General features: G+C 31.7%; 3 protein-coding genes across 3 annotated transcripts in view; 2 read left to right on the top strand and 1 right to left on the bottom strand.

Moving 5' to 3' along the window:
• Positions 1-5225: 5225 nt before the first annotated feature.
• Positions 5226-7001, top strand: LOC107010725. Its single transcript, XM_015210012.2, has 3 exons — positions 5226-5744; positions 5812-6150; positions 6357-7001. Exons 1-3 carry the CDS (start codon positions 5457-5459, stop codon positions 6849-6851), a joined length of 1122 nt encoding a protein of 373 aa, XP_015065498.1. The 5' UTR covers positions 5226-5456; the 3' UTR covers positions 6852-7001.
• Positions 7002-7611: 610 nt separating this feature from the next.
• Positions 7612-11893, bottom strand: LOC107009277. Its single transcript, XM_015208588.2, has 3 exons — positions 11516-11893; positions 11140-11355; positions 7612-7999 (listed from the first exon to the last, which is right to left on the bottom strand). The coding sequence occupies exons 1-3, from the start codon at positions 11765-11767 to the stop codon at positions 7931-7933; spliced, it is 537 nt and encodes a 178-aa protein (XP_015064074.1). The 5' UTR covers positions 11768-11893; the 3' UTR covers positions 7612-7930.
• Positions 11894-13295: 1402 nt separating this feature from the next.
• LOC107009224 (plant-specific TFIIB-related protein 1) overlaps positions 13296-14898 on the top strand; it is a 3877-nt gene continuing 2274 nt past the window's right edge. Inside the window, exon 1 of the mRNA XM_015208527.2 lies at positions 13296-13954. Coding sequence (XP_015064013.1) covers positions 13373-13954 — 582 coding nt within the window. The 5' untranslated portion in view covers positions 13296-13372. The remainder of the gene's footprint in view (positions 13955-14898) is intronic.

Raw genomic sequence — 14898 nt, 5'->3', positions numbered from 1 at the left:
ATATATATATATATATATATATATATATATATATATATATTGACTAATTTTAACACTATTCATGTTATCACGAAACATGGCGCATGAGGGTTGTTTATACAGCTTCAGACCAACGTAAAATTGTCTGTGACACTCTCAATTTGACTTATTTTGAAAAAATATAAAAATTCATGTATTTATTATTTTTTTATAACTTTATTAGGAATAGTTTTAAATTTTCAAATCTTTTTGCTCATCTTCACTACCATCATTAGCTTATCTTTTGGACATCTATGTCTTCCTTATTCATTTTTTCTTTCTTTTGCTTTTTTTTCTTTCTGGTCATTATTCTTTTAAAAAAACTAATGTTATTGTGTTCATTCTAATTTTTTAAAATAAAAAACAAATTAGTTTAGTGATTTTATTCCTCCTACAAATTAAGTTTGAAATTCGAGAATAGAGAAATTATGGGAAATTTGATTTGAGAGTAAGTTGGAGATTGTGGTGATTTACATGTCAGATTTTGACTTTGTGATATTTTGAGTATTTATATTTTGATTATTTGACAATACTTATTTTCATAAATAGTTTAATTGGTGATAATTTGACAAATAATTGATAGTGATGCTGGGAAATTCCGTCCAACCCCAGCAAGTTTGGCGACAAACAATTGAGGTTGAGCAGAAGAAAGAGAAAAAGAAAAAAAGAACAAAAAAAAAAAAGCAAAGAAATCAAATAAAAATAATTAAACATTATTTTTAACATATGACAAATGACTATTAGTGCGTAATTTACAAATATTTTAGTATAACTGATATTGAGTAAAAAATAAGATATACATCATACTATTTTGAAGTTGTTCGATGGGGTAATAGATACCCACAAAGTTAAAGTATCATTTTTAAAATTTGAGAAAATTTCAATAATGACTTTATGTCTTTTTTCAAATTGGTGCTGGGATGCTGAATATGTTTGGTTTGATATTTTTTTCAAACTTCTTAAAAAATGAGGGAAAACCTTTGGACTTGGCAAAGTGATAATATGAGGATCTAACAAACCAATAAAGAAATTATATAGATGTTACTCTGCCCAAAAAAAAAAGTAGTGAGACAAACATGCATTAATGACAAAAAGTAGGTTTGCAAAGAAAAGAATATTTTTGTCTTCGATATAATGAAACCATTTGCATAATAGGAACTTGAGAGAAATGAAAGAAAAGGAACTAATCTTTGTCTTTGGACAAAAGTGTTTTCAATGATATGTCTAAGAAAAGCAAATTCAAATAAGAAACCTCTCAAAAGATTATTAAGGGAATCCAAGAAAACAAAATCATCCATCCATGGACTTGTCCTTTCTTTTCTCTGTTTTCTCTTTGAATAACTATCACTTACATAATGTAAAATATCATAAAGTACGTTCGAAAAGGATAAAATCTATAAGAAAATTTAATCTATTTTAAAAGATTTTTGACAATAGGGGAGAAAAAAATATGACAATTAATAGCAAAGAAATGCGTAGTACGTATGCAAGGAACATGTTACAGTAAGAAGAAGGGGCAATCACCTAAATATAACAAATAAAAAATGATATCAAATATCAAAAGCCAAACACTACATGAATATAATATTTAGGAGTCTACAACTGATGCAATGCTCTATATTACAATTCTCAGTGACCTATCAATCTTCTACTCTTTTATGTGATATTAATGCATTCCTATCTATACGCATATGGAGATATCACAAAAATAAAACATATACTCCCCGACCCATTTTATGTGTGGCAACGTTTGACTTAACTTAAGAAAAAAAATGAATTTATTTGAAACTTGTGGCCTAATAAAAGTGAAAATTTAAAAAGATAAGTTGTTTCCTATTATAATAAAGTGATATTCTTTTTGAAATAAACTAAAAAAAATAAAATCACATAATATTAGACATAAAAATAATATATGTAAATTAAAAAAAGTTTTAAAAAAAACTTTTTATATACGAAGGGGTGTCAATTAACATTCTTCGGACAAAAGAGTAGCTCAGTCACTATTACTACTGGCGACAAACCACAAGTATGAGCAGTTGTGAAGTAGTTGCGCTAGTAAGGTGCGCACGAGTTTACTTACATGAATTTTAATTCATATATGCACTCATTCTAGGAATATTTTTTCATACATTCAGAAAAATTTACTCTGTTATATCAAATTTATCTATTTTACTTTACCTTATAGAAAACAGATAAAAACAAAGGATGAAGATGTGTAGTAGAATCCAATAACTTTTTCTTTCTACTAGTAATATTGAAATACATTATTTTTTGTCAATTAGGTGAAGTGGACTACTTCTGGAAACCAAAAAGAAAGAGTACAAACACTTCTACAAGAAAAACAATTTTTAACGATATTAAATGTTGACACTAATAAATAGTGCTAAAGTCTTGATCGATATTAGTTAAGTGTCATTAGAACCAATATTGCTAAAGACTTTAGAGACATATACAAAGAATGACAATTGCTGCTTAAAAATTAAATATCGCTAATGATATTTTTGTTATAGTGAAATGAATAATATAAATCAAAGTCAGTTGGATTGCATGTGTTACTATGAAGAGTAGAAATGAGTAGTTAAAATAAAGTCACGTGATGTGTACGTTATTACGTGTTGGTCCAGATTTATGTAAGAGTATGGGAATTGAAATAAAAGGACACTTGCTGAGTGTATGACTTTTTGCCAAACTTTCTTACATTTCATGGACATCCAAAAATCTATCCTCGTACTTCTAAGCTTTATAGTTTATACTAGGCGTGAATTATTGACCAACAAATTGTTGAACACAATAGAGCCTTTTGCAACACAAATTGTATATAACACCATTAGTCAATTAACATTTTCGCACCATTGATAATTCCTTAAATTTGTCAGTAAAATTTTAATTAGATATTCGAACTAAGACATATTTCTATGGAACATTTGAACGCAGTGATGGAGCTAGAATTTTGTTTAAAGGGTGTCAAAATCTAAAGAAATAAAATCGTGTAGAAGTCAAGGAGGGTCAACATGTAATATATAAACATAAAAAATATTTTTATTCTAGCTACACAATGTAATTTTCCGATGAAAGGGTGTGGATCGACACCCCTTCAAGTGGCTCCACCACTGCCTGAACATATGATAAAATGTTAATATTAGACAAATCCAATTTAAAATTTTGAAAAAAGCTCATCTAATTGTTCTTGAACGTGCATATTACGCAAATAAGTTAGTCATTTAATTAATTTTCATGCACTCAATATTTTAATTTCTAATATAATGATGCACAATATCTCATTTATGATTGTTTGTGAAGACGTGCAAAAACTTTTTCGTTATATGAGTCAAAAATATCTAATGAGAACACTTTATCATATGTTTAAATACTTAATTGAAACAAATTATAATTAATAAATATCAAAATATAATTTAGTGATAAGTTTAATAGGATTCAGTGTATTCTTCCTATATGCATTCGAACGAAGACGAAAAATTTGAAACGTGCTTTCATTTTGTTCCGCTACTAAAAGCAAAGGTAAAAATGTTGTTTGAATATTTTTATGTTTGTCCCGTTAATAATAGCAAATGTAAATATAATTTTCTCTTTGCACTCCAATTTATTGAGAAGATAATGATATATTCATACAAACTTTAAATTTTATGTAAAAAATAAAGGAAAAATTACATCAATTAATACATTTTAAAAAATAATTACTGATTTTAGCGATATTTTTTCTTTATTACCATTTATAGCAACATTATGTTAACCTACAATATATATTAAAAATGAAATTGTGTATGTAATATATATGTATCATAATTATTTTTAAAAATATATTATGCTTGTTTGGTAATAAATCAACGTAATAAAATGTGTGATAAATGTATTATTCATCAATAAAATTTGTATTTTATGTGAATAATAAATAATTTTTTTGTAGTCTTAAAATTGTATTATTATAAATGTATTAAAAGTGATCAAGTGAAAAAAAATATGTTAATGCTATAAATGGTAAATATTTTTTTATTATTGTATATTTATTTAAGTTTTCTATTAATATTATTTAAAAGTACAAATATATCTAAGACAATTTAGTAAAATATGATTCTATAGTATTTTGTTTTTTGTTAAAATTTAATTCTAGTCGAAGTTCATCTCTAATTTTTGTTATTATATCTCAAAGTTCATGTGTTGTCTTTATTAAATGAATCATAAAATTGTGAAGAGTTCTAGATGCTATAAGTGTTTTCTTATGCATCATTTCTTCCAAATGTATTGTATCATCTTCAATTTCATCATCAACATTTATATCTTCAATTTCTTTTAAGCTTTAAACCTCTGAACGTGTATCATTTTCATCTGGGTAATCCGACAAGTTGTTGACGTTCATTTTATTGTAGTAACTGAGATAATTAATCATTACGTCAAGTTCATGAATGATATTTCATCTGGGTTCATTCAAATTCTTTAAGATTTATTTTTCCCAACAATTTTTGCAAGTTGAAAATAATTTGCTATTGTTTCTTTCTATAAATATTTGTTGTCCAAGTGAGGATTGCAAAATTGATAGCATTCAAAACATTAATATTTTTTGGATCCGTTTGTCGCACTTTGTAGCACTCTAAAATATCATACAATAAAATATGTTGCGATAATACATCTTGAACGTTCTCATTTTTGCAGCATCACAAGATTGAATCTCAAAGCACTTTTTAAATTAACAAGTATAAGTTTATCGATTACGTAGTTTCTCTATAAAATTATAATATTTCATACTCTCACCTGTATTAATTTAGTAAGGTTATACTGTACTTATCTATAAAATTATAATATTTCATAATCTCACCTGTTTTCTATGTTTTCATTTAATATTTCAAATGAGGCATTTGGAGAATTACCATTGTCTAAGGAGATGCCCTTCTAAGTCGTAGAGCTTCATGGATACTCCAGTTTATGTTGATGTGTGTAATTAAAAAAGAAAAACACATTTATGTAATTATTAATTTATTTATGTAATGAATATTTGTGCATAAGCTTTTTCATATTTTATCATGTATTTTCACTCCTATTTAAAATTTTTGTTGTACTTATAACTTTAAAACTCTAAATCCACCTTAGTCGATAGGAAAGTATTGCAAAATAAAATTAGATAAAATGTTGCCCGCACGATTGCTAAAAGAATGGGGAACCTTAATTAATTTAGAAATATATAGTTTAATTTTTATAAAAATCTCTCCGCAAAAGCTTGCCCACCTCAAATACTACTTTGTTTTAGGCAAACAAAAGCAGAGAATAGAATGTTGTTTTTGCATAACAATCCTTAATTATCTCTCAGCCTTGTGCTTTTCTCTTTCCTTATATGCATTTGATATTCGAAATTCAGGCTAAAATTAAGTAGTAAGTTTAAATTTTGCATAAGGTAAATTAGTCTCGAGTTAAATAATAATTTTTACATGAGGATACTTTGTCCAAATGTTGATAGAGAAGATGGGTTGGAGACAGTGCTGGAGGTTCCAATTCCAGATGAAATGTTCAAAAGCATGGGAAGTAATGCAGCACTTCGATGGCAAAATATGGCAACATGGATGAAAGCTCAAACATCTGATAAATGGTCTTCACCTATAGTTGCTGCTCGTTATAATGAACTTAGTTTTCTACTTTATATGGTGGGATCTCCTCTTATCCCTTTCCAGATCCAATTGGGCCAATCCGTTAATCGTCCTGTCAAACATTCTTCCATTGTAAGTTTTGGCATTTATAATACAACTTGTAGACACCTCGACTAATTATTTTGAAATTGATGTGCAGGAAGCGTCTACAGCGAAATACATATTGCAACAATACATAGCAGCAACAGGGGGACAACCAGCGTTAAATGCAGTGAATAGTATGTGTGTAATTGGGCATGTTAAAATTTCTGGATCTGATTTTCATCAAGGTGATCAAAGTGTGAAGGTGAGAAAAAGTGACGAAAACGGAGGCTTTGTGCTTTGGCAAAAGAATCCTGACCTTTGGTGCTTGGAATTACTTATCTCCGGATGTAAAGTCATTTCTGGTAGTAATGGCAAAATCTCATGGAGACAATCTTCTAATCAAATTAGGCCTATCTCCAAGGGTCCTCCTAGACCTCTCCGCCGCTTCCTGCAGGTAAAACTAACTTAAAACTGTCACAGAGGACTGGTCACTAAATACAAATGAATTGGTGCTGGGAGGTGTCCTACGTTGCTGTAGGGACGGAAAATTGGCCTTCCAGTCATTTGAGTTTTCTGATCACTTCCCAATTACGTGTAGTATCAACGTTGTATTTGGTAGCTGATAAATAAGTATAGTTAAATGATATGCTATTGTTGTAGGGACTAGATCCTCGATCTATATCAAACTTGTTTGCGAATGCAGTCTGCATAGGAGAGAAGATAATAAACGAAGAGGACTGTTTCATTCTCAAACTCGACACAAACCAAGCAGCATTGGAGGCACAAAGTGGTCCGAATTATGAAATACTTCATCACACAGTCTGGGGATACTTCAGCCAAAGATCAGGTCTAATGATCAAGTTTGAGGATTCGAGGCTGCTAACAGTAAAGACAAGCAGGGACGATGAGGGCGTCTTCTGGGAGACTAGCACAGAATCTGTTATGGAGGACTATAAGCATGTTGAAGGAGTTAATGTTGCGCATAGTGGCAAAACTTTTGTTACAGTTTTCAGATATGGTGAGCACTCTGCAAACCACAAGAGGCAGCTGGAGGAAAGATGGAAAATTGAAGAGGTAGATTTTAATGTTGGAAGATTGACGACTGATTTCTTCATGCCTCCTTCAGATTTCGATAAAGAACGTTCTCGAGTCTAGAATAGATGTTGGAAATTATATACTTGAAGCATATTCAACACAATTTTGCAGTATATACACAAACAGAAAGCTTTTTTTTCCTAGTCTTTAAAAAAAAACGACTGTACTAATTTGAGCAGTATATATTAGAGAAATTTGTCAAGTTTCTATCTGATAACAACTCTTTGCCTCTACATATATTAACCTTAACTTTCTTACATTCGGAAAATTAAATAATGGAAGAAGTAGTTCATACCAGTTAGGACCTAGGACGAGCTCTGTGAGTTGAATTCAATCCTAATTTTCCACTCGGTCTATGTATATATATACAAAAAACAGTTTATGTATGTATTTTAAGAGCACATACATTTGAACTCATCGTCTATATACATATTTTAAGCTTCTGAAGATTACAGTTACTATTCAACAAAACATCTGTGGCTTTGTGCTGTTCTTACACATTGGAATACAATTCTTTCTTCCACATTGAAGCGCTTAGTATTTCATAACAATCAATCACTTTTCTTATTTCTTTTTTTCCTAAAACATGTAATTAATAAATCAAGAACGGACATGCAGTTTGCTGCTTCATGAAGAGAACTTAAGAACTTACCGAGGACATCAGCGGTTATATATAATCGAAAGTTAAAGTTTGGAACTATGATGATTTGACTTTCTGAATACTCAAATTCTCTCTCAAAATGGTACAACAAAAAACAAAGTTCACAATGTACATATGATACGAGTATCATCAGTAAATTTAAAATACAAACCCAAAACATGTCTATCAAAAATGTATTTCAGCGCAAAACTAATAGCAACAAATATAGATCGTCTTTTTTTGCACGAATTAATCCAATCATGATGTTTTTCGATTTTTCACGAACTTGTGATTTCAAAAATAAGAGGAGAAAAAATTTACAAGTATGAAATCCTAAATAGATACTAGTTTTTCCCTAACAGCAAAAAATGCAATGAACTGACAGTGTAATCTTTTCACAAATGCTATTTCACAATAACCAGACAGCAGACGGGATAAATCTATCATTCATGTGTGTAAAAAGCGGTGACCACACAAATGGGGATTGATATTCTCCAAGTCATGACTTTCTCCCTGTTGCAGTTGTTTGCTCCCTCTTCATTTGCCTTAGACTTAATTCACGAATTCCCTGAAATAGTTTAAAATGGGATCAAAACGCATCATTGACATTAGGACATATCGAAAAGGAACAATCACAACATAACAAGAATCTAGGAGAGCAAACTGGGGAATTAAGAAAGTTATCTTTGTCTATAACTTTTAACAAAAGACAACACAAAATAGCAGCAACAATCAGCGCATGTTAGAGGCTAAAGAGAGAGATCCAGCCATAAAGAATGTTGTTTTTCAAACCAAAGTTATTGGCCTATAGAAAGGAAAAACGGAACATCTTACTATCCATCACCTGCCAACCTTGGGCACAATATTGTTAGGCCATCGTGTTTCACGCCAACCAACTTGACCAATTAAGTTGCAGAAAGAAAAGCTACTATTTTATCACTGTGTAATTAATAGGAAGTTACTGCATATTTCATGTAAACTGCCCTCTAAGAGGCAAAGAGAACTTTCCTTCAACTCTTTATTACATACATATATAAATACTGAGAACTTTCTTCAACTCTTATATGGAGCAACAAGAAATTTCATAAGCTTCATCAGAGAAAACAAAGAAATAACACAAGAATACGCACATCAAAGTCGAAAAGAGAACTGTGTTATTATCAGGTCCAATCAGCTCCAACGAGGAAGTTGTATTTTGTCAATGTAAACAAGGAGAAATTTTCGACTGGAGCAAATGAATTATAGAAGATCATCTCATGTTGATGGTAAAAGTGAAAGACAGAAATGATAGACCTATCCACCAATATTATAAAAAATAACAAGTTAACAACAGATGATTTACACTATCATGTCATTCAATATAGCAAGATGGAACGGGAGGACTGTTTTTTTTTAATCTTTTCCATATGCAAATCGCTAAAGTTCAACATAGCATAATAGCCAAGTACAGTCAACATGCAGATTAATTCTAGCCAAGGAAGAAGAAAAATATGTTTTCACATCAAAGTTATCTAAAAATACAACTCATGAATCTAGTTACTGAGGACACTTCTCCCTATGAATGGGTCCACACAACAAACCACAATTAGATGGTTTCAAATAGTCGAAGGAAGCAACCATAACACAGAACATAAAACTAGTAAACTTGCGTTTGAATATCGCCACATTAATGATAAAATGTAATCAATGAAATCTCAAATTAAGAAGCAAAAAGAATGTAAGCATTAACATTGCACCTAAGTGGAACTCAAGGGTATTGCCTAATGGTCAGTGAAGTGGGATTACAAAATGAGGTATCATGTATGAATTAGCTTCCCATTTGCCTAAGCCAACCCGGTACCTATGTTGGTGGGAGGTAGCAGGTACCCCGTGGAATAGTCAAGACACACATAAGCTTGCTCAGACACCACCATTACAAAAAGAAAAGCATTTCCCAGAAGCAAACAATGAACAAGAAAAAGAGTAGTGCAAGTTTAAAAACTAGAAATAATAATATAACAATACTAATAGCGAAAAATCTTCCATTATGGGCTGGTGACATCAGCTGTTGAATTTTTGCCCATAATCATAATCTAGCGTGACGTGGGAGAGAATTTCCAAATTTCCCTACCAGCGTCAGTTAGGGATAGTTGGAACTTCTCTCCTTCCTGCCTAGTAGTCTTGGTTACCATGGGACTTCTCTCTCTATGTATACATGTAAATATATATATATATATATATATGAAATAGCGAATGTCTCAGGAAAGTCAAGTTACGAAATTGCAGCAGATACCAGTTTATTGGGTAAATTTGATTTAGCTTCCAAGGAGATTAAAATTAAATAAATCAGGGTGATGCTTTAGTCAAAATGGCTAACTTCAGTATTAAATTCATACTTAATGTGTAGAGGTCAAATACTACCTTACCTAATCTGAAGCAAATTATGTTTTTTTAAAAAGTACCAAACAGAACAGTCTATTTACTAATGAATACTCTAAGCTGAAACTGTTGAATTGAAGCCACAGTAGATTCCACCACCAAACAGAGTCATAGAAGATATTATAATCTTCTGCTCAGTGTATTATTTCTGACCAAGTCGACATTATGATAGTTGTGAGCCAAAGAGCAGAAAAGTATACTTTCCAATGTGCTTCAGTTCATTATGATATCTTCTTAAATATAATAAACTGACACAACAATCAGATTAAGTTAGTGGACTGTGAAAAGTTTAAGAAACGGCAACTACCTAAAAGTTGCATTACAAGGAATATAGACCAAATTATGTTGCATTTTTCAGTTTCCTTTGACTTGGACTTATTATATACCTTAAAGTTCAAGGAAAAACTACTTAAAATTCATTGTTACGAGTGATGATAGACAAGTGAAGCATTTGCAACATTCTAAGTATATAGTATCTCCAAAATAACGAAACAAAAGATGACAAGGGGAACATACAAGCAAATTCTAGTTATTTCTTTTTTACATAAACTCTGTCAGCACAAATGAAGTTGGAGTGAGATTCAACAGGTGTGATGTCTAAATGCACACAATTCAGAGATCTAGCCTAGTAATCTAAGAGAATGGTGCAATACATGAAAAAAATAAGTCTAAGAATTAAAATAGGACACTTGAAAGAAAAGATTGATACAAGAGTTTAGGTATATCTTTAAGTGCACTGATCTGTCAGCATTACTAATAATGATTGAAGATATTTAAAAGGAAATGAGGTAATCCTAAAATCACATGGAAGAAAGTTAGCTAGACTTGGTGAAGAGCAAAACACAATAAAAGCAAAAGATCATTTGAGCAATGCCGACAAGTCGAGATTAAGACTTAGTAATGTTGATACACTTACAGTCTGTAGTATGCTGGACATCTTCTATATACATTTAGAGATTTGTATAAAAGTAAGATAAATAGAATAGGTTTAGAGAGCTGCAAATTTGTCTTACAAAGAAATCATAAGAGTATTGAAAGGAAACATGTACAAATCGAGTCAAAACAAAAAATGAAAAATCTATATAGTAAACCCCAATCAAACAGAGACTTTGAAGTATGGTTGCTATTGTTGTTAAAGCTTCTATCAACACACCGTTAAAATGACAATTCATATTGTAACAATCAATTAAAAGCAGTAAAGATCACAAAAGCGCTACGAGGCTTATTGCTTGTCTAATAACACCCAAATCACCACGAGAATTGGATTCAAAAAGGAAAGAGAGAGCTAACCGATGAATGAAGAGGTGGTGATTCAATAGGAATGTAGCGTACAGACATCTTAGCAATCTCAGAAAGGGCATCCTCTGGGACTCCAGGGACGTCACTGGTTAACTCCTCATAGGCAGCCTCAAATGCTTCCTGCCAAAACTTTAGCAATTTGATCCCACGGCTGTTTGTGTATACATCCCACATATGCTTCACTAACTTCTCCCTTTCTTCCATTTCCTGCCAAAAATTCATAACAATTTCCGAAAATCAACCAATGAGATATCAATTTATTAATAAGTAGGTAATCCAATTACTCAATTCCAAACTAGCCCCAGCATTTCCAATAGGACGACATAAATTAAAAAACAAAAGGTTTGAAAATATGAAATGTACGGACGAGAACGTCAAGATCTTCGGGGAGGGGAATGTCGATGTCATCGGATATGGCGTTGAGGTTACCGGCGGACCAACGTAGGGTAACAGTTCCGGTGAACATAGACCACAAAGCTAACAATGAGATAGCGGCAAAGGCCCAAAACTTATAACGACCTCTACCGAAAATGGCAAAATAGGAAGTTTCCTTCTTCGAAGTCGTGAACGACGATGAAGGTGCTGTTGGCGTTGATATGGGAAGATCGTCATCCCTCATTCCTTCTCTCTCTTTTTTTGTACAAATAAAATTCCTTTCGCCTTTTCACTTTTCCCTTTTATATGTACGTTTGGTTTATTTGAATTTGATTGCATCTCTATTCTGGGATTCTCCAGGATAATCTATTTTCATGGCCACACTAATTTTTACTTGTAATAAGGTTAATATTTCAAAATTTACTTTATTTTGATATAAATATAAAAATAATTGACCGGTATAGTAATTATTTATATTTATATATTAATACTATATAGAAATTTATATTTAGTCAATTATTGAAAAATTATTCAAATGATAAACTGTTTCCGAACTCTTTAAAATTAAAAATATTTTTAAGGTCTAATCATCAACAATCAGTGGAAACAGTAAAATTTTAGTCAACATGTGTGCTTTAAAAAAAAATCACAAAATAGAGAGTATGACATGCATTTTTTGGGGGTTTGGTCTTAATTTTACGGTTTAAAATTTATTTATAAATTAAGTTTTTCAAGTATTTTTTTATGTTGTGTTTAGTTAGGATTTTAAAGTCATATTTACTAGTTGTGATTTATGGTTATTAATTGTGTTGATAATAATTGTGTAAGTCATATATAATGACAACGATAAATTATATTTATGACTACTAGAATTATATTTATTATTGTTGGTTGATAGTTGTGATTTATGCTTATTAATTGTGTTGATAATAATTATGTGTAAGTCATATATAATGACAACGATAAATTATATTTATGAGTACGAATTTAGAATTATATTTATTATTGTTGGTTGATAAATTAAAATAAAGTATGATTTTATAATGTTTGCTTTTTCACATATTTTGTTTGGAATCCATTTGCAATTCCTTTTGCCTTTCCCTTTTTATATGTATTTATTTATACTTTGCTTAATTTGTATTTAATTTATATTTTTATTATATTCTCCGTTATTGTTATGAAGCAAAAATATCTATTTAATGACCATCCATCTTTATTTAAAATTAGGTTATTATTTCAAAATTAACTTATTTTGATAAATATTTTTTTGACCAATATAGTAATTTTTATATTTATATATTAGTATCATTGAAATTTATATGTAGCCAAATCATTAAGAAGTTATAGAAGTACTTGATTGCTTCAATCCTCTCCAAATTTAAAAATATTTTTAAGATCGAATCACAAATTAATGATATCTAGTTATTTAAATAAATGAAAATATAAATAATTATTACTATTTAATAAATGGAAATAGCCTTGTATTTGTTCACATAAAAAAACACAAAAATTTATATTTTCGAGACTTTAATCTTAAATTTATAATGAAAATGTATACGTTTTATTTATATTATTATTGATGTAAAAGTTATTATGAATCAAATTTTGAGTATTATTTATATATTGTGTTTAATTGTGATTTTTAAAAATTATGCTTAGTATTTGTGATTTATAATTGAGCGGATAATAACAATTTATAAGTCATAATTAATGGTAATGATAAGTCACATTTTTGATTACAAAACTTTAAATATTACAGCATCGGTTACCAAAACTGTTTTACAAATAATTGGGTCCAGCAGGAGCAGTACTGCAAGCCCCCACGCCTAGCTAGTTGAAATCAGAAAAAATGCGGTGTCCGTACTGCTCGGCGGAGCAAGGGCGGTGTACCAGCAGCACCAGTGGCAGACCGATAACCGAGTGCACATCCTGCGGCCGGGTAGTGGAGGAGCGATTAACCCAATCCCACCATCTTTTTCATACCCGTGCCCAAGATTCTCCTCTGTGCCTGGCTACTTCTGATCTCCCCACTCTTCCCATCTCCGCCACTAACGACGATGAAGACCCATTTGAACCCACTGGTTTCATCACCACTTTCTCTACTTGGTCTCTCGAACCCTACCCAGTATTTGCCCAATCCTCCATTTCATTCGCCGGTCACCTTGCTGAGCTCGAGCGGGTCCTCGAAATGACGTCAACTTCCTCCAGTTCGTCCTCTTCTTCTGTAGTGGTGGAAAATCTCCGGGCTTATTTGCAGATTATTGATGTGGCTTCTATTCTGCGACTGGATTCTGATATTTCGGACCACGCGTTTCAGCTCTTCAGGGATTGTTCTTCAGCAACTTGCTTAAGGAATCGGAGTGTTGAAGCGCTTGCTACTGCTGCTCTTGTGCACGCTATCAGGGAAGCCCAAGAGCCTAGAACTCTCCAGGTATGTTAAATTGGTAAATGGATGCCATAAATACTATGCCAAAAATCTCAATAGCAATAACATATTAGCTAATATTTCAATTCAAAAACTCAAAATAGATAGTACATGTTAAAAGTCTAGAACTTGAATAAGAAAAAAAAAACAAAAGTCAAAACAGAGGTAGAAGTGACTCTGAAATCTGAGGAAGAACAAGGAAAAGAAACTGAGGAAGAAGAAGAAATCTGAAGAAGAAAAGAAGAAATATGTATTGATTGGACTTTGGAATTGCCAGAGAAGTCTGGCTGGTCGTCGGAGGAGTGTATCTGAAGAAGAAAAGAAGAAATATGTATTGATTGGACTTTGGAATTGCCAGAGAAGTCTGGCTGGTCGTCGGAGGAGTGTAGTCGAAAACCCTAAATGTACCTTTTAGCTTTTAAAATCCTAAATTAGTCGCCTTTTTTAACGAAAATACAAAATGCGACGCCTCGCCTCTCGCCTTTGTCGTAATGGCGTCGCCTGTCGAAGATGGCCTCGCCACAAAGCTAAAAAGCAATGAAGGGTCGCCTCGCCTTTCGCCATTGGCGACGAGGCAATCGCCTTTCACAACACTGGTAATTGCAGCTATGTAACTTCGTTTTTCTCAGTGCACCGACTGATTCAGCTGAACCTTTGTGATTGTAGTTCATTTCGTATCGCTATTTCCTTTCTTGTTCTCTTGTCAAGCTTATTTCCATCCTAGGGTTTATTCTAATGTTGATAACCTTTTGCCTTCTCCAAACCTCTCGTTTTCACTTACTACTTTTCCTCTTTCTTATCTTAAGTGGAAGATACCCTATATGTAGAAATTCATGGAAGGTAAAAAACAAAGAACAAAGAGGGAAATAGAAGAGAAAAGACAGGAAACTTTTGGTGGGCTGTAAGGGAACTTCTTCCTCCTCCCCCTCCCCCCCCCTCCTCCCCTAGTC

The sequence above is a fragment of the Solanum pennellii genome, chromosome 2 (genome assembly GCF_001406875.1).
Source record: "Solanum pennellii chromosome 2, SPENNV200".
Lineage (NCBI taxonomy): Eukaryota > Viridiplantae > Streptophyta > Magnoliopsida > Solanales > Solanaceae > Solanum > Solanum pennellii.
Note: the sequence above shows the minus strand (reverse complement) of the source record. Positions and strands in the feature narration are given on the sequence as shown.

Excerpts from the sequence above, each read along its gene's own strand:
- LOC107010725 (XM_015210012.2), top strand. The coding sequence starts at position 5,457 with ATGAGGATACTTTGTCCAAATGTTGATAGAGAAGATGGGTTGGAGACA. Across the intron at positions 5,745-5,811 it reads CTGTCAAACATTCTTCCATT|GAAGCGTCTACAGCGAAATA; the intron begins GTAAGTTTTGGC and ends ATTGATGTGCAG. Across the intron at positions 6,151-6,356 it reads CTCTCCGCCGCTTCCTGCAG|GGACTAGATCCTCGATCTAT; the intron begins GTAAAACTAACT and ends CTATTGTTGTAG.
- LOC107009277 (XM_015208588.2), bottom strand. The coding sequence starts at position 11,767 with ATGAGGGATGACGATCTTCCCATATCAACGCCAACAGCACCTTCATCG. Across the intron at positions 11,356-11,515 it reads CCGAAGATCTTGACGTTCTC|GAAATGGAAGAAAGGGAGAA; the intron begins GTCCGTACATTT and ends AATTTTTGGCAG. Across the intron at positions 8,000-11,139 it reads CACCACCTCTTCATTCATCG|GGAATTCGTGAATTAAGTCT; the intron begins GTTAGCTCTCTC and ends AAACTATTTCAG.